The 18,987-nt window shown below is 36.3% G+C and overlaps 1 protein-coding gene across 1 annotated transcript in view; it reads right to left on the reverse strand.

The window, feature by feature from the left end:
- Positions 1 to 18,987, reverse strand: part of CSMD3 (CUB and Sushi multiple domains 3) — a 1,274,540-nt gene that overhangs the window by 34,238 nt on the left and 1,221,315 nt on the right. Inside the window, exons 60-63 of the mRNA XM_043601622.1 lie at positions 10,935 to 11,114; positions 8,685 to 8,858; positions 4,552 to 4,725; positions 3,539 to 3,612 (exon numbers count right to left, since the gene is read on the reverse strand). Coding sequence (XP_043457557.1) covers positions 3,539 to 3,612; positions 4,552 to 4,725; positions 8,685 to 8,858; positions 10,935 to 11,114 — 602 coding nt within the window. The remainder of the gene's footprint in view (positions 1 to 3,538; positions 3,613 to 4,551; positions 4,726 to 8,684; positions 8,859 to 10,934; positions 11,115 to 18,987) is intronic.

Consider the following 18,987-nt stretch of genomic DNA (forward strand, 5'->3'; position numbering starts at 1 on the left):
TAACACTCTAAGTAAGATCTTTCTCTTCCATGATATTTCATAGCAAATGACTCTTGCTTTCCTAGAACTTCCATCACTGTATTTATTTGTGTCTGATTTTTAACATCACATATTAAAGATATCTATTTGATATATATTTATATAACACACATAGATATGGCTTTACAATTTATAGGCTTCCTCTGTAATATATCTTAACAACCATTTTATATTTACATTTTTTACTCTGTGCTTATGTTCAACATTGTATCCAAGAAAAAGTGAAGTAGCTTCTAGTAAAAGACACATAGATTTTGATTAATAAAATTGAAGTAAAAGGAAAGGACCATAAAAATGAAGGGATAAAAACATATGCATAAGATAAGATACAAGGAGTTTTCATTGAGCGTCAATTTTGGCCCTGAGCTTCCTGGTTTAAAAAGTTTTTGAATTTTAGATTATACTATAAGTTTGTATTAAAAAATTATAAGTTTTTAATTTTAAATATTGGATTTGGGGGCACCTGGGTGGCTCAGTAGGTTGAGCATCTGACTCTTGATTTTGGCTCAGGTCATGATCCGATCCCAGGGTTGTGGGATTGAGACTCATGTTGGGCTCCATGCTGAGTGTGGAGCCTGTTTGGGATTCTCTCTCTTCCCCTGACCCTCTCTTCCACTTGTGCCCTCTCTCTCTCTCTCTCTCTCTCTCTCTCTCTCTCTCTTTCTCTTTCTCTCTCTCTCAAATAAAATAAATAAGTAAAATGAATTTGATTTTATGAGATTTGTGTTTGAAAATGCATGGCATCAAAGTCATCATTTCAAAGTAATAAAACACTATAACGTTTGCCCCATTCAATGTACTTATGTACTAATTTCGATTATAAACTGGAAATCATACATCATCACCATGGTCATTTTGGTAGGGCTAAATATCTTAGTGTTCAATATCTTGGGCTTAAATATCTAAGAGTCAGTTTATAAACATTTCACATTTATAATAACTTTAATGTTACAAGTCTTAACTACTAATGATGTGTCTTCCAAAACCTGCATCTCAATTTAAAGAGTAATATGGCAGTTAGTGAAATATGTGTGTTTGGAATTTACTCCATAATTAATCTAGATGTTGTATCAATCACTTTGACAGCTACTCCCTTCATTACCAATCTATTTTTAGCCAAAAATTATTCCAACTATATTTTAGATATAGGAGAAACTATGTTGGGTACCTTTTTCAACACTGGAGTATTTGTCATCTCTGGCAACAGGTAATATATCCTTATATGTTAATAATTATGGCTGTGTCCAAAAAACTAATATATAAATCTATATAGAAAAAGAGTAAATAAACACACCGAAGAAAAAAAATCAAGAAAATGATTTGAGAGCCTGTGTAATTCATCACTTTCCCCTTTCTCTTATTCCTCTCAGAAGTGAGCTTTCTAACAGCTGTAATTTTACTTAAGTCACTGCTGACCTGATGAAATCATGCGTAGATACAAAAGTTGAGATATCCTGATTCTTTCTCTAGAAATCTGGAACTGAGATTGAGACACAATCATTTTCTGTATGTGGCTGAAATATAATTAGAAAAATGTACCCTTGGCTATAAGGTCAATTTGCAGACAGAAAATCAAAGTAAGCAAACACAGAGTAGTGGAAAACACTGAGTCCTGGTGCCCAGTTCCTAGATTCTGGGCTTGATGGGTCTCGCCTGGATCTCTTTTCTTGGAGTCTTTGGCGGTGCCTTGGGGTCCCTTTCTTAGGGTCTACCTGCACATAGCTTATAATGCTTTTAGTCTTAAGCTAGTTCAAAATAGCTTCTGTTAACTTGCAAGCAAGAGTTTTCTCAACCAATAAAGATGGCTTTTCCAGGATTCTATTTAGAACCTACCAATATTTTAATATTAGTGAGAATTATATAAACTTTTAACATTTCCATTGGTTCTATACAGATTTAGTAAATATATTTAAATATGTATAGACACACACACACACACACACACACACACCAGTCACATGCATGTAAGAAAGTTGATGTCCCTAATTTAACATATTCAGTACATCATTTATAATTTTTATAAAGATTAATGTAATTATGTAGAAAGTTTATCATTTTTAAAATCTAGTCTATTCATATTTATCTAAGTAGAATATGATGATCCAATGAATGTTTATTAGCTAAATAATATGAATTCAGGGTTAGGTTAACTTTGGAATAATATTTTTCAATGGTTATAATAGAATTCTTACAATGCAGAGTTAAAGATTCTATTCATTTCATTAGACTACTATACTAAACTCATTCTTACTCATTTCCATTCTCATTATTTCAAAGGGTATTTATTAGAAAGGACTCCTACTCTTCAAAAAATCACCTGATTTAGTACACAGACACTAACATCAAAATTCTGCATTTTCTCAGGATATTTTCATTGACTTGCTCTGTGATCAAAGCCATATCAAATTCCTTTCCAGTGTCTTCATCTATACGATGAGGACTAATGCTCTTTAACTAGTTGTCCATTTTTCAGGATTTATTTAGATCAATTGATAAAACCTTTTATAAAGATATGAATCTAAAGTTTTCTAAAAATACCACATAATAGAGACTGGGACACTTTTTTAGTACACTTTTATATTATGTAGACAGGCCTGAGGCAAACCAGAATTGGAAATGCTATCAAATCAATGTTCATACTGTGCCTGGACTGTCGATAAATGGAAACTATTTTTAGCAACAAAAATATGGCAACTTTGATGAGTACTTCCTTTAGAAATGGATGTTTTTCAGGTTCCCACTGAGCTTCACACAAAATAGTACAATTTAGAAAACCCCGAAACACAAGGCAATTGGGTAATATGTATATTGGCTATTTCCTTGTGGAGTCACTATGCACTTTGGCTCCTGTTAAGGCCCCTGTAATGAAAAACCTGCTGAATCTCTACATAAAATCTAAACTGGAAAAAGAGAAAACAAGAAAGTCAGCCACACAGACTGGGCATGCTAAAGAATTCCACTGTAACAAACCAACTATGTGGCTAAATATAGGTTAAATTATTTTCTCAGACATTTCCCATAGCAGTGAAAACACTTAAAAATAGTTAGGTATTATATGCATATTATAAGAGAAACATGTTTTAGTCTAATTGCTTTGTTAAATAACCACATTTTTATATATTCGTTCTTTAACATCTTTTATCTTTACTTTTCCTCACTCCTCTACATTATCCTTTAGAATTTACTCATTTACCCCCTCACTTATTCTCATTTACCCCTTTCTTATGTACTACTGTCGATTTTTCTTATGCTCACAGCTATCTTCAATGTTTCTTTTATTTTATCCTCATAATCACTTATACTATTTTCTTAAACAATATTTTTCTTCTCCTAATCTCCTTCTACGTTCATGCTTTTTCTGCCATTTACCTTTTTATGTTTATGAATACAGCTATAAGCATGATGTTTTTCTGTTTGTGCCAACAGGATTATATGTGCATGAATCAAAGAAGCCTTTTGATCTAGTTTTATAGTACACAGAAATATTTAAAGTACTCACTTGAAATCCAAATGTATTATTCTGAGACCCGTGCCTTGGGACTCCTGGATTTTCACACGAGGTCCGCGTAGGTTCTAAAATAAAGATTATAAACGTAATATTCCTTTAAAACTTATAATTATATCTAATCTATATTCCTCTCATACAAAACAATTTTGAGTGATCTGGGGCTCAATGAAAGGACCAGGGGTAATAATAAAGAGTATAAATCTAATAGCATCTCTCCAGGGACAGAAGTCTGCTAATCTTAAAGCAAGAATTCACGTGCACTGCATTTTACATGAATTTTGCAGTTCTTGAACTTTGAACCCTTCTAACATAAAAGCACTTGACATCCAACTCACTGTGGATAAAAAGTGAAGGAAAAATGAAGGATATGAAAGAAGAGCACATGCATAAAACATCTGTTTAGGGACTTTGCTAAATTATAATCTAGGTAGCATAATATTCCCCTCAAGAAGCAAGAGTTTTTCCAGAAACAGGCTTAGTTATTTTCATTTTTCATGGACACCTATAGGAGATTCAGATATAAAAATGGTAGCACTAGTAGTCTCTAAACTGACTAGTTTGTATGACAGATTATTTGGTTGGTTTACCAAATGTGGCATTTAATTTAAGATTACAGAAATGTGCTTAAAGCCATTTTGAAATCGGTGTACCTTTTTAAAATTTTTGGAGCAAGTTTCGTGTCGTTTGAATAAGATAAATTAGCTGTAAAAATGTATACAAAATTTGTATACAAAAATGCTAGTACTTACTTCTATTAATCTGAGAGGTTTTTTTCTTTCTCATTTTACTGATAAACAAGAAATTATTTTGAGTGTATCTTCAGGAAGTTTTAAATGCTAAATATAACATCATATTTGTTTTAACTGTGTTCATTTTCAATGCCTTCTAATTGCTTCTGTATTTACATTTATTTTTCATATGCAGTCACCCCTAGTTTATTCAATGTAACTAGTATCCAATAATTCCAAAATTACTAAGAATAATCAACCTTTAATTAATATTACCTATGCAGTGAGGTGACGAACCACTCCAAGTGCCATCTGCTTGACATATTCTGGTACTCGATCCCACTAATATGAAGGGAGAATTGCAGCTAAAAGAAACCTCTGACTGGTATATGAAACTTTTGCCTTCTCTTTTTCCTTGGGCAGGAATACCAGGGTCACCGCAAAATTTTGCTGGAAATGAAAAGAAAATTATAACAAAGATTTAGGATTCATCAGAGCAACAGTTTAGAAAAACGATGAAAATAACTGGGATATTGAACTATAGTGACAGGTTATTCACGTTAATGTGCCCCACAGAATTTTTTTTAGCTTCTATGTGATATATATTGAATGTATGACTCAGCATGATATGTTTAAAAATAGTCTGATTGAGATGTTTTCCACCTAGGAGACCACCTAAGCAACTATAGAATTTTTTTGTATTTTTGTTGTTGTTTTGTATTGACCAGAATCAAACCACATCGTTGTACAAACCATTTGCAGAGGTGGCGTATACTTCTGGAAAGGCATGTGATTCGCAGATAGTTCTGTCGGAAGGAACCAGTGGTCTAGGCTGTACTCTCCAGATTGTTCTTTCTTTTTATATGCATATAACAGGTACACTTCTTTGTTCTGCTGTACTCTGTTGAACACTCAGAGCACATATCCCAGTATTTTGTTGTCTTCCTCTTTGAAGCATTGTGGGGGATTTTTGAGTGTCTTTTAAAGAGTAAAGAAGCCCCGTACAGTCCAAATCTATACAAAACCAAGGAATCTCAAAATTCCACAACAACTATTGAAAATACCATCCTGGCAGAGTTTCTAAACAAATAGAATGGATTATTGTGTCCATCATATAATTCCCAACAACTAAAAGAACTTATTCTAAGTTTTACGTACTTGGACTTATCAGTCAACAAAATAAGATTCCTTCCCTTGTGGAGTTTATGCACTTGTGAGGGAAGCAAACAAAAAAAATACACATAGTAAGTAAAAAAGATAGTATGTGGGAAGGCAGGGAGTCGTGTGTGGAGAAACAGTGTGGAGGAAGGAGATTTGGACCAAGTAATTTGTGGATGTGATAGATGGTGAGAGATAAGGCGTAGGTTTTAAACAAGGTGACCAGGGTGTCTGTCATTGAAGGAAGATTTGGAGGAAGTGAAGCAGTCAGCCATGCCGATACCCCAAGGGAGAGCATTCCAGCTAGAGGAAACAGTGTTGCCAAAGCCCTATGCTGGAGCATGTCTAGCATGTGAAGGAAGCCTAAGGCCAGTGACGCTGGGGCAGAGTGAGCATGCAGAATGGAGGCAAAGATATCACAGGCTTTCAAGTTTTCATTGTAGTAGAAAATACATAACATACATTTTCCATTTTAATTATTTTTAACTGTACTTGGTTTTTAAATTTGCAGATATAGCACTGAAAGCTTATTTCCTATAAGGCAAACAAACGGTAATATCCAAATATTTTTCAGTATAAACACTCCCTTAAAATGGTGCATTATCCAAACCAAAGATGTTTTTGAGGCTGAACGGGGACCTTTAACTGGGTAGGACATCTACCAGGACAACAGGAATCACCTAGGAACGCTCCAGGCAAATAGGAATGGATAAATACCCTAAAAACAGAACACTTTAGTTTTAGCTCAGTGTTCAAAGAAAGCTGTTTCCTGAAATTCAAGACTCCAGGAGAAACCTGAATTTTCAAACCTCTTTTTTAGGAACTTCTTTTTTTTTTCTTTTTAAAACAGAAGTAAAAGTAATTATTAAATAAATATTCAACAACATAAATTTAGGGGAAATTGTCAGAGTAAAGCAACAGGTAAACATTTGTTTACTGTGCTTTGCTTTAATTTTCAACATTTCCTGGATATTGTGAATCTTTGTGCTAGTTGGCTTCTAAGCACTTCTAGCAATATAGCATCAAATCCTAAAGGCCAGAGTTTTCGTCTTATTAATCTTTGTAACTTTAGCACATGTTGAAGTCAACGGCTATTTCTTCAGCAGAGATTACCAGTGAGCTTTTCACCTTAGCAATCATTTCTATTGCCAAGTTATTTCGTAACCTACTTCTGAAGAGTTTGTCTTGCATATTTCTGCTGAGTCATTCATCTCAGAAACTTATCTTTATTCAACAAAAGAGGGAGACGCAACCACATAAACTCCTCACTCCTGCTCCCTACCCCCCCCCCCCACTGTGTTATTATTCTGTTGTTTTCTATCTGTGGACTTTCATGTACTAAAACCAAACAACCTATTGGTGTCCAGCTTAGAGGCTTAAATCAACAGGATTGATTTTCAGAAGGGTTCAGTTCGCAATGACGTAAACTTTAAGATCAAAGGACATACTTTGAACGAAAATAAAGAGAAAAGACTTTCCCTTCTATAAAGTCCCTAGAATGAATGTGTTTGGCTATTCAATGGATAAGAGCATTGTCTCTTTAGTCTACCTTCTCTGAACTGGCATTCATAGTCTTCCAATTAGTAGCAGTGCAACTGTAGGCCATATAACCATGTAGCTGGTGCCTTAAATGATGACACAGTCACACAGTGTCCTTACAATTTGATTCCCCTCTCTAAGCCCAAGTCATTATTAACTAAAATGTCATGAGTAAATGCACTTACTAGGAGTTCTGTTATGTGCAGTAGAAATAACATACGTCAAGCAATTTGGACACAGTTAACTCTATTATATTTGGATAGTTATAATTCAATGTCAGTCGTAGGTAGTGCATTATTATTTGCATTTTAGGAGAACTAAAAATAAAATATTCTATCAAAATAACTTCTTGAGATTTTCCCAGTCATATCAAACAAACTTTACCATAAACTCATCTCTGTAAATCTCCCTGTCCTTATCTGTTGTGAGATAGCCATAGAATATCTAGACTTATTTAGAGCACACTGGTCTTTTCTAAGTTGATCCTTAGCATATATCAGAATTTTAAGGGACAATTTGTGTGACATCATGACATCAACCTAGAAGTGTTGGGGATTGTAGGATACGATGAGGTCAGGAGGAAAGAAGAAAAAAAAGCACGTTAGCCTTTAAACAATACGGTTTCCACTGTGAATGAGAGAAGACTGAGGGTTCCAAGCAGTTTCGTCTCATCAGTTAGATCTGCTTAACTTTCAAGGCTATGAGGATGGGGGTTGAGGGGTGGTGTTGCTTTACCTCATGAAGAGAAGGAAGGAGGAAGGGAAGACTAGGAACAGGGTAGCACTGGACACCTCAGAATGAACACTGCACATATCACGTACTACAATAATTTGTGTAAAACACAACGCTGAGTTTTATTTTGTCTTGTGATCTTCCAAATTAATTTCAAAGTGACACTTGCTGGAATATATATTGTAAAGTAACCTCTGTAAGAAAATCATAATAATCCCTCATCTCCATGCTTACCCTAATCATTTTATTTATTTTTTATGTTATTCTTTATTTTTGAGAGAGAGAGAGAGAGAGAGAGAGAGAGAGAGAGAGAGAGAGCAAGAGAGTGCGCATGAGCAGGGGAGGAGCAGAGAGAGAGGGAGACACAGAATTCGAAGCAGGATCCAGGCTCTGAGCTGTCAGCACAGAGCCTGACGTGGGTCTCGAACTCACAAACCATGAGATCATGACCTGAGCCAAAGTGGGACACCCAACCGACTGAGCCACCCAGGTGCCCCTACTCTAGTCATTTTAGATGTATAATCACAATCATTATCATGACAAATACCATCATAAGAACTTGATTTGAATGACCATGTAGAGTGACAAGGATTTACTGTGGAAAGAAATTTGGGAGTAAGTGAGAGTGTTCAGTTGAGACAAACTGGACATAAATAATACTTTTCCAGGGGTAGAATTCATCTTAAAGGGACTTTATTTTGAGTAGTAACTTTTTTTTAAACAAATTTGAAAACAAAGTAGTTCAGCCTAATATTTAGAGTCAGAGCAGAAAGAACACAAGAGTTGGATGACAGGAAAAGTAGCTACACTGGTAAATATGATTTTCTATTGAATTTTATTATACCTTGAAATGAGCTTTAACAAGCTCATTTTTCTTCTAGCAAAATCTGAAAATTTTAAGTAACCGCTGTCCTAAGTGAAGGAGCTCTAAGAGAGTGAAAAGAAGAAAATATAATTTCAAATACAGAAATTATACTTACGTAAGCACTGTGGTACTTCCCCACTCCAGGTACCGTTCCCTACACAGGTCAAAACAGCAGGAAAGGATAGTTCATAGCCTGGAGAACAGATGTAGCTAATACTAAAGCCCCAGTCAAAATTTGTTCCTTCCAACCTTCCATTAGAGATCTGGGGAGGAGTTGAGCAGGTAACAGCTGCAATTACATTAAAAGCGATTAGACACAGCTGTTGAAATATCCTGGGTGTAAAAAAAAAAAAATCATTAGAAGAAGCATATGTGCTAATTTAACCTTTTGGAGGACAATATGGTGTGACATGTTTTATTCTCCTAGTAGTAGTCCTGAAACATCCCTGGAATTAATCCTTCTAGAATGTGACTATTTCTTGGCAACATAATGGCTACTGGTTGTCAGAGATACTCTTACAAAAAAAGAGCTGCCTGACATCTAAGGGAAGCAAATAGAGGGTGACCATTCAGTATACTGTAAGTGATAAATTATTGGTTTTATATAAGATTATTTTCCAATGACCTTTAGACAGACTGAAGACCTGGGCTGTTTGGCTATATATATAGTGTCAACATTGTAGCAAATAATTTGCAAGTAATTCTGTGACATTTGCAAAAGAAACCTAGATTATGTATCTCATGAAAATATCCAAATTGGTTCTATTAACCACTTAAATTCATATGTTAAAATTTACTGTGGGGCACCTGGGTGGCTCAGTCAGTTAAGCATCCAACTCTTGATTTCAGCTCAGGTCACCATCTCATGGTTTGTGAGTTTGAGCCCCACATCAGGATCTGTGCTGGTAGTGTGGAGCCTGCTTGGGATTCTCTCTCCCTTTCTCTGCCCCTTCCCAACACTCACGTGACTTCAAGCCCCACGTCAGGCTCGGTGCTGATGGCGCCCTTTCGCCCTTTCTCCTTCTCTCTTCTTTTCTCTCTCTCTCTGCCCCTCCCCACTTGCTCTCTCTCTCTCTCTGTCTCAAAATAAATGAATAAACTTTTTAAAAACTTTACTGTAGGGTTTTAAAATAAATTATTAAATGTTTAAACATTAATTTTTAAATTTGGGTTTTTTTTAATGTTTACTTATTTTTGAGAGAGAGAGAGAGAAAGTGAGATGAGAGCACAAGTAGGGGAGGGACAGAGAGGGAGAAAGAGACAAGAGAGGAGCCCAAATTTAGGAGCTTAAATTCTCAAACCATGAGACCATGACCGGAGTCGAAGTCAGAAGCTTAACCTACTGAGCCACCCACGTGCTCCTAAAATTTGTTTTAAGTTGGCTTCAAGCAGAAATGGGTAGGATAATGTGACAGAGGTGAAGGGAAAAAGGGGGGTAACCAATGCAAAATCCAAAAATGAGAAATAACTGGATTTTTATGACTTGCATCATATATGATTTTTTTTGAGTTATATAACATTCCCATTATCAGATTCAATTAATCGTGTATGAAATAATTTCTAAAATATAAAATATTCATATATTTTCAAATGTTAACTGTAGATAGTGATCTGATTCAGAAAAAGATAATCAAGAATACACACAAGATAATTTGTGTAATTAAGAAAGATACACATGTTGAATTTATCCTTTTTGTTAAATTGTGAATTCACAGATGTTTAGAAAGACACCTGAATGAGAAATCTCAGTATTATTATGAAACAATAGGAATTGTGTGGCATGACATCTGCAGTATTACATAAGTAATCATAAAAATTGGCAAAAAATTATAAAAATATTTCCAGCATTAAATACACAGCATTAAAGTAGCAAATGTATGCCTACAGTAACTAAAAGATTAATTATAGATTGCATTCTTTTAAGAAACATGATTCTTTATGAAAAGTTAGTTTTCTAATTCAGTATGATTATTCTCAAGTTATAGAAAGTTTTCCTCCCATCTTTGAATTACTTGGCCCAAGTGGATCATCAAATTAAAATTCTAATTTATTAAGAATGTTTTAAATATTCCCCTCAATATAAATGATGATAGTGAGCGCATATCAGAGAACATGATACTTTTGTTGTTTTGGTTGCATTAAAGTTCATTGTCATTACTCACGATAAGATATAATATCTTTCTTGAAATATCATTTTAAAGTCCTATATGTTATTATCTACCTGGTTTTAAAATAAAAACTGCAGCAATTTTTAGTATCAGAAAACAGTGAAATAATAGAAAAACGCTTTTTAAACTTAAAATGGCATGTTAAAAAGTAAATACATGGTGGTTATCACTTACAAATATTGGAGAAATTATCCTACCTCTACAAGTTGGCATTATTCCACTCCATGTGCCATTTGTTGTACAAGTCCTAATTCTGGAACCGTTGAATTCCATTGTGTAGCCTGGCTGGCACATGTAAGAAACATTTTGTCCAACCACATAATCATCTCCATATCTCAGTCCATTGGCTGGTATACCTGGGTCTCCACAACTGATGACTATCAGTATTGGATGAGAAGAGCAGATGGTTAATGTGCCACGTATTTAATGGAGAGAAGTAGTAAGCATATGGCACACTTAATATATATGAAGGAAATTTGGTTACCATATTCATTTTTAATCACAAAACATAAGCATATTTAAGCCACACGCTGGCAACTCTTGATTATGATCAGCTATGCCTATTACAGATTCTATGCATGTGGCTCAGAAACTGCATTTGGACTCTGAAAAGGCTAGGTTAATGTACTATTATACTGTAAGGAACACTGATTCAGTTAACCTCTTTTAATCTGCATTAGGTGATCAAGTAGAAGTCATCCTATAGAAACAGGATTTCTTTTTAAAAAAAAATTAACATTGATTTATTTTTGAGAGAGAGAGAGGAAGAGAGAGAGCATAAGTGGGGGAGAGGCAGAGAAGGAGGGAGATACAGAATCCAAAGAAGGCTCCAGGTTCTGAGCTGTCAGCACAGAGCCTGATGCAGGGCATAAACCCACAAATGGCGAGATCATGACCTGAGCAGAAGACAGAAGCTTAACCAACTGAACCACCCAGACACCCCTAGAATCAGGATTTCTAATATAATATTTGAAATCTACGTATTTCCACATATAGCAATTGGAATCTCTAATTTATCAGGCTGACTGGACTGAGAGCATATTTTCTGCCTAGTGTCACTCAGCTGGATATTATAATAGTTTTTAATTAAAACAATGCGAGATGCAAAAAAATACATCAATGTGAATCTATCACATGCAGGACAGGACACTTGGTTTGTGGCAATGAAACTACCATCGCTAGGGATAGAGAAATCAATTTACCATTTTCACCGACTCACTGCCAACTCAAGTGAAAGAATGACCTCCAAGAAATTGCCACCTCCACTCTGGAAGGCATTCGCTTTCTGGATTTGGGGTGAATGAGAGGCTTGTGTCAAGTTCTTACTAAATACGCCTTGTCGTTGCCAGCCGAGGGAGGGGTAGCTGCTGTCCTGCCCTGTGCTAAGACTCTGCAAATATACTCATCCCTACCTGTTTCATACTTGCACTCAGGGCCCCACAAAGGGATGGAAGACAATTGCAATGTGAGCCTCCCTCTGCTGATGATGCTATGGACTGACTGGGGAGAGCACACCAGTGTCCCCCGAGTAGGAGTGGGAATGGGGAGGTCAGGCAAGGTCAGGGGCACAACATGGTAGGGAGCACGTGGCCTATAACCCATCCTAGGAAGACAGGGAGGCAGAGAGGCAAACTGTGCATGAGCAGAGGCTCCAAACCCTCAGCACATACTCCATTGTCCCAATAGACCTCAGTTACAAAGTACAAATTTAAAGTTGAAATTAAGAATTTTAAGGCAGCCTTCACAGAGCATTAAACCTCAGCACAGGACCCTTTTGAACATGAGGTGATGAAGAAGCATGGGCATAGCGCCTACAGCCCACTAACAAGTCCTTGAAACTGGCAGAGTGACCTGCCTCTAGGAGCTCAGCTGCCTGGATGAGGACACTTTGCTAGGGGTAGAAGGGAATCTTGGTTTAACCTTATACTGACCCCAATCTACTTTAACATATAAAAATTCCTTTGGAAACTTCCTTTACCTCAGCTCCCCCAAGATATATGCTGGCAATCATACTCCAAATTTATGGCCCCTGATACAATCCGAAGGGTCTCATGACTGAGGTTTTACTAAACGGTAACAAATGGTGTTTCCCTAGCAACAGCAAACCCCTCAAGGTCCTGGAAACCTTGTTTCCAAAATACCTTCCAGACATTATCCTTGACCTTCTCCTACCCTGAGGGTACATAATGAGTTACCTGTCATAACTCCAGTGCAGCTCTTCCTGCCCACAGTACTGTCCCTGCGCTTTAATAAAATCACCAAAGGTGTCAAGAATTCTTTCTTGGCCATCAGCTCTAAACCCAACGAACCCCCATCACCCCAAAACCCCATCATAAGGTTCTATCAATTGTATTAGTCCATAAAGCTGGCTCTGTTTACATATATAATATTATCATTTATAATGCCATCCAAAATCTTTCAGAAAGACTAAGACAACAAAGAAAAGACGAAATAATTTGAAATATGATATTTAATAACAAGGCATAACAGAGATTATATATAAGTGACAATGGCATTTGCTGTTTTGTGGTAGGTGGTTTGAGCTTGATTTGGGCAAGGAATTATCTAAAAGCTTTCTGACAGATAAGAGAAAAAGGAAAATACAAGGTTACACTGTTTCTTTTCTAAAGATTAAAAAAAAAACACATGGGGTTACTTGGCTTTTACTATCTTTTCTTTTTTTTTTTCCCTTTAAATCTTTTTGCTCAGAGATAATTTTGTACTTTCAAAGTTGATTTATTTTTGAGAGAGAGAGAGACAGAGTGCAAGTGGGGGAGGAGCAGAGAGAGAGGGAGACACAGAATCCCAGGCTCTGAGCTGTCAGCACAGAGCCCAACATGGGGCTCAAACTCACAAGAGGTGAGATTATGACCTGAGCGGAAGTTGGAAAGGCTTAAGCACTGAGCCACCCAGGCACCCCAAATCGTTTGGTTCATAAAAGGGTAAATAATTTCATCAGGTAAACCGGGGCTATATTCTTTCATTTTTACTTTTAATTAATTCTTCAGCAAAGATTCCCTGATCACCTAATCATTGTCACTAGGATGGGTGACAAGATTAAAGAAGTATTTTGGAGGTCTAGGGTCAAAGACTAAAAGCAGATTAAGGCATGGAAGACCTTAATAGCACTTCAATTACATTGTATTTCTTAATTTACCATTAAATATTATGAATGTCAAGATTTCTGTCATATTATTCTAATCCACTAAGCCTAAGAAGTTTTAAGACCGTGACTAATGGCATTTAAATTAAAGAACAATGTTCACTGCACTTCACCTGATAATCCTAGGAGCCCTGGGGACAGTTTGCTAAATCACACCCAGTGAGAGTTTCTGTCTGATCCTACTAAGAGTTTTGCATATATAGGATAATTTTTGTTCTTTTGATAATTGTACAGGAAACGATTTTTAAAGTTATGCAACTGAGTTGAATAGGAAATCAAATCCTGGTTATTTACCAGGAATACCATTTCAAAATTTCAGTTTTGTTTCAAAATTTACAACTATATAAAAGTGAGTATAAGCCTTTGATTTATTTTGTTTCCTTTTACCATCTGGGTGTGTATGTCTACATACATATATGTGTGTGTGTGTGTGTGTGTGTGTGTATATGTGTGTGTGTGTGTGTGTGTGTATACACACACCCCTAAATTTTAAACCTACATTCCAATTAAGAAGTGGAATGTATATATATATACACATACACATATATATATGTGTGTGTGTGTGTGTGTGTGTATACACACAAACACACACACACACACACACACACCCCTAAATTTTAAACCTACATTCCAATTAAGAAGTGGGACGTTAAAGAGCACACATATATGCTGTTGTTATTTTCTAGGTAGCACTTTACAGATTGAAATAGAAGCCTGGCAAGAAAGAACAGCTAACCTGGTCCTAAGGCCCACAAGCTGAGGTACAGCTACTGAAAGAGAGGACAGAGGACTTATTTTACAAAGAGGCACCAAGAAAGAGTTTGCATATGTGGCAGCCTCATGATGAAATGCCTGACAACAAGGGCTTCACAAGGAATTGTTGGTGGCTTTCTAGTGAAGCAAAGGCCCATCAAAGAGGCAGTTTCCAATAGCAACAGTCTTTTCATTTGCCACTAGTTTGTTTCTAGCAACAAAAAAGAGGCTTTTGGTCTTTCCAGGCAAAGCCTTAGAATAGTGGCTATGTGGGGCTTTGCCCTAAAATTCAAAGACATCAGTTCATGACAATGGGATGATGGGTTTTCTTTCAAGAAAAATCTCTTCAAAAGTCACCAAATCCCCTAAGCACACAGGGCACATGTACCCATGATGAGGGGGCATAAGGCAAGCTGAGGGCAAAGCACATGCCGGCAATGCCTGCCCCCCCCCACCCCCACCGCCGCAAGTGGGATCTGTGTGGCATTCCTCAGACATTCCTGACTGCCCTAAAGCTAAGAGGAGAAATCAAATGGTTACCTGATAGAAATCACAGTCAAGGAGGACATGAGTCTCCATCAGTTTACAAACATCTTGGTAAATGAAAAGAAAAAGGCAATCTTATCAATAGCCTAATCTCCAGAAACATACAGACTCAGTTTCCTGGTGTCCCAATATCATCCTCCCCTCCACAGTGATGTGGGGAACAAATGCAAGAATGGGAGGTAAAATTGAATTTCTGTATAACCTGCAGCCCACTGATAAATATCAAGGCAAATACAGAATATAACATTTCTCCAGGAGCCCCCTACTATCTTAATGTTAATGCCTTCCTAGAGGGGAAAACAACCTTAGCCTGACAACAGTAAGGCCTCAGGTAACTTAGAAGTCCTCTTTAGCATACGAAAGTCCTTCTAGAGGCCTCCCTTTTGCCTTTCCCTTCCCAACTCGATGATACGTAACCAGTTACTCCACAACCCGGTGCAGCAATTCCCGCTCACGGGTCCTGTCCCATGTGCTTTAATAAAATCACCCTTTTACACCGAAGACATCTCAAGAATTCTTTCTTGGCTGTCATCTCTGGACCTCCACCACTCCAAAACCACAACACACACACACACACACACACACACACACACACACACCAATAACTTCATGAAGACAATTATTTTGTCTATTTTCTACATTGTTGTATTTTCAGGGCCTCGTCTAGTATATAACTTATTAAAAAAAGATTAAGTAAATATTTTTTAAAGAATAAATATGTGAATGATATGTAAGAAATGATTAGATCAAATTCTCAGAAAAAATACAATGTTTTAAAGGTTTGAATTGGCTTTTGTGGGAGGATTTTTTCTCATTAGTTTCTATCATGTAATTGAGGCCCACTTGGCATCATTTATGATAAATCTAAGTAGATGATATCTATGCTAAAAGTAAAACAATTGTGATGAGTCTAGTCTGTGCCACTTCAAAGCTACTTTCTCTTTTAACTTCCTAAGTGAGAAATAGACATACGTATTTTTAAATAACTTAGGATCACATTAATCACACTTATATTCCCTTTCATGGATATACAGAAAATATAATTTGTGTAACCAAACCCTTGATGGTTGAGTTATGTTACTCCTTTTCTTTTTTAATTTTGTTTTCAATGTTTATTTATTTTTGAGAGACAGAGCATGAGTGGGGGAGGGACAGAAAGAGAGGGAGACAGAGAATCCGAAGCAGACTCCAGGCTCTGAGCTGTCGGCACAGAGCCTGACATGGGGCTTGAACCCATGAACCGTGAGATCATGACCTGAGCCAAAGTCAGACACTTAACCAACTGAGCCCCGAGTCACTGTTTTTCTATTAGAGACAATGCAGCAATGAACATTCTTGCTTAGGCACGTACTGTTCCAGGTCTCAAGCCAAGAAAAAATTCTACCATAGCAGAATGAAGTTCCAGAAAGGTGGTCATTTCTCTGATAACGCTTCTGATTTTATATAATCTCCCAATTGAAACATTGGTTTCCTTTTTAGATCTCAGTGGTAGATTTTCTCAACTTCAAGCTCAGCATTATTGATATTCAGTACCAACTAATTCTTTATTGTAGGGGGTTGCTTTATGCTTTGAGAATGTTTAGCATTGACCTCTCCCTGCTAGATACTAATAGTGTACTTCATTCACCTGCACTATGACAGCCGAAAAATATCTCCAGATATTGCCAAATATGCCCTGGGAAGCAAAATCACCCATGTTTGAGAACCACTACACTCAGAGATAGTTCTCTCTTCTTGAGATTTAGATGACTTTTTAGCTTCACTTTACGCAGTTTGATGCTGAGATACCTCCTCCAGTTTTCTCCTATGTGAGAGTAGCCTCATATCCCTGACCTGTTCTTTACCAAAAAAAAAAAAAAAAAAAAAAAAAAAAAAAAAAAAAAAAGAAAGCAAAATCTTTGAGAGTTCTCAGTTTAGTAACAAAGATCCAGTAAGGACCATTTCTGCCCTGGTTATTTGGAACAAAAGCCTGAGGTTCATTTATCACTGGATCTGATTGAGTATGCTGTCCTTGGCCCAAACGACAAGACCTGCCAGATACAGGACATTAATCATTTTGGAAGGAGTCTTAGTGGGTTAAAAAAAATTCCAAGAAACAATTGACTTTATTTCTTCTTAGCACTTAAAGCCAATCCTTACTTTACTTGACAAGCCCTGTCCTGGTGCAGATTGTATCTTCTTCCCAAAATATTATGTGCACTATGTGCTTTAGGTATCAAAGGTGGCTCTGTAAGGATCCTGTTTCATTTTTTAATGAGTATTTGCTTGTGCTTAGTTTTTAGCTCTTTTTTTAGGTGTATTTATTTTATTTTGAGAGAGAGAGTGTGTTTACATGTGAGCAAGGGAGGGGCAGAGAGAGAAGGAGAGAGAGAATCCCAAAGCAGGCTCCACACTGTCAGTGCAGAGCCCGATGAGGGGTTCAAACTCACGAACCGTTAGATCATGACCTGTGTCAAAATCAAGGGTTGGACACTTAACTGACTGAGCCACCCAGTCGCCCAGTTTTTAGCTTTTTTTTTCTCATTTTGAACATCACAGAAAAGAACATCATCAAATTTTATAATCAGAGTACTTTTATAAGCTTCTTAGTATTATGGCAAATATTCTTTTCCTTTCAGCTTGGTTTAGTTTCATGGATGTTTCTTAACATAATTCCTCTGCAAAAGTGTGCATGGTATTTAGATACATGACCTTGATCTCATGATATATTCTTTTACCTACCCAAGACAAAACTAGTTATTTGGGGGAAGTTTCACACTCCAGAACTGGTAGTGGGTTCTGGATAAGTAACTGTCTGGAGAAGACGGAAGAGTTCTTTTCATGAGGCATGATTTTAGAGAAAGATTAATTAAGTATGCAATTTCTCAATTCATTTATAATCTTAAGCAGGCTGAATATTAGCAGGTATTAGGAGAATTTTTGTAAGGGAAATTTTACGTCTTTACTACATTTCTACTCTGGTTAGATGTGAAAGAGACAGTGTGGGGACATTACCATTATTATTAAATTATGTTTATTCCAAAAGTGTTTCCAAAAATCATTAAAATGAACAAGGCAAATCTACCCATGTGATTGGACTGTGGTTCTTTTAAGGACAGAAAAGGAATGTGTGTGTGTGTGTGTGTGTGTGTGTGTATTAGCCAATCAAGCAAATGAAAGGTACATATGCAAATCACCATGGTGGAAAATTCTCAAAGGGCGAAAGTGCTTGGAATATCAATGCTTCTTCACAGACCTATGAAATACTAGAGCCCACAAACCTTACTTACTGGACTTTGTATTCTCAGTTCCTGGGACAGTACCTCAATATAATAGGCTTTGTATAAATTATTTTTATTAACTGAATCCATAAGTAGTCCAATTACCGTACATAGCCACAATTCTGCATTTTTAGATAAAATATATCCTGCTGTAAGTTAAAAAATAAAATTATATTTTAAAAATTAGATCACTACCCTGATTTTTACTACATAGGAGGAACTAATTTCCTAAGGATAACGAGCCTAGGAAAAAAACCACTTAGAGTGACCAAAATTTTATTTTAAAAAAGGTAGAAAAAAATCCAAATAGGATTGAATTCTTTTCACTTTACTTTCACCACATCATTGTAAATGGATAATTCATTCACCTATATTTTAAGTGTTTTATTAATTTCTTCAAGGGACCCTATTAATTATTTTATGTTTGAATCATCCTATACTGAAACATTTATCATATTATCTGTCTTGTTGATTTTATATCTTTCAGCTGATACTGTTTCAATTCTAGCAGATCCACTTTGCCAATGA

This window comes from Prionailurus bengalensis, chromosome F2 (genome assembly GCF_016509475.1).
Source record: "Prionailurus bengalensis isolate Pbe53 chromosome F2, Fcat_Pben_1.1_paternal_pri, whole genome shotgun sequence".
Lineage (NCBI taxonomy): Eukaryota > Metazoa > Chordata > Mammalia > Carnivora > Felidae > Prionailurus > Prionailurus bengalensis.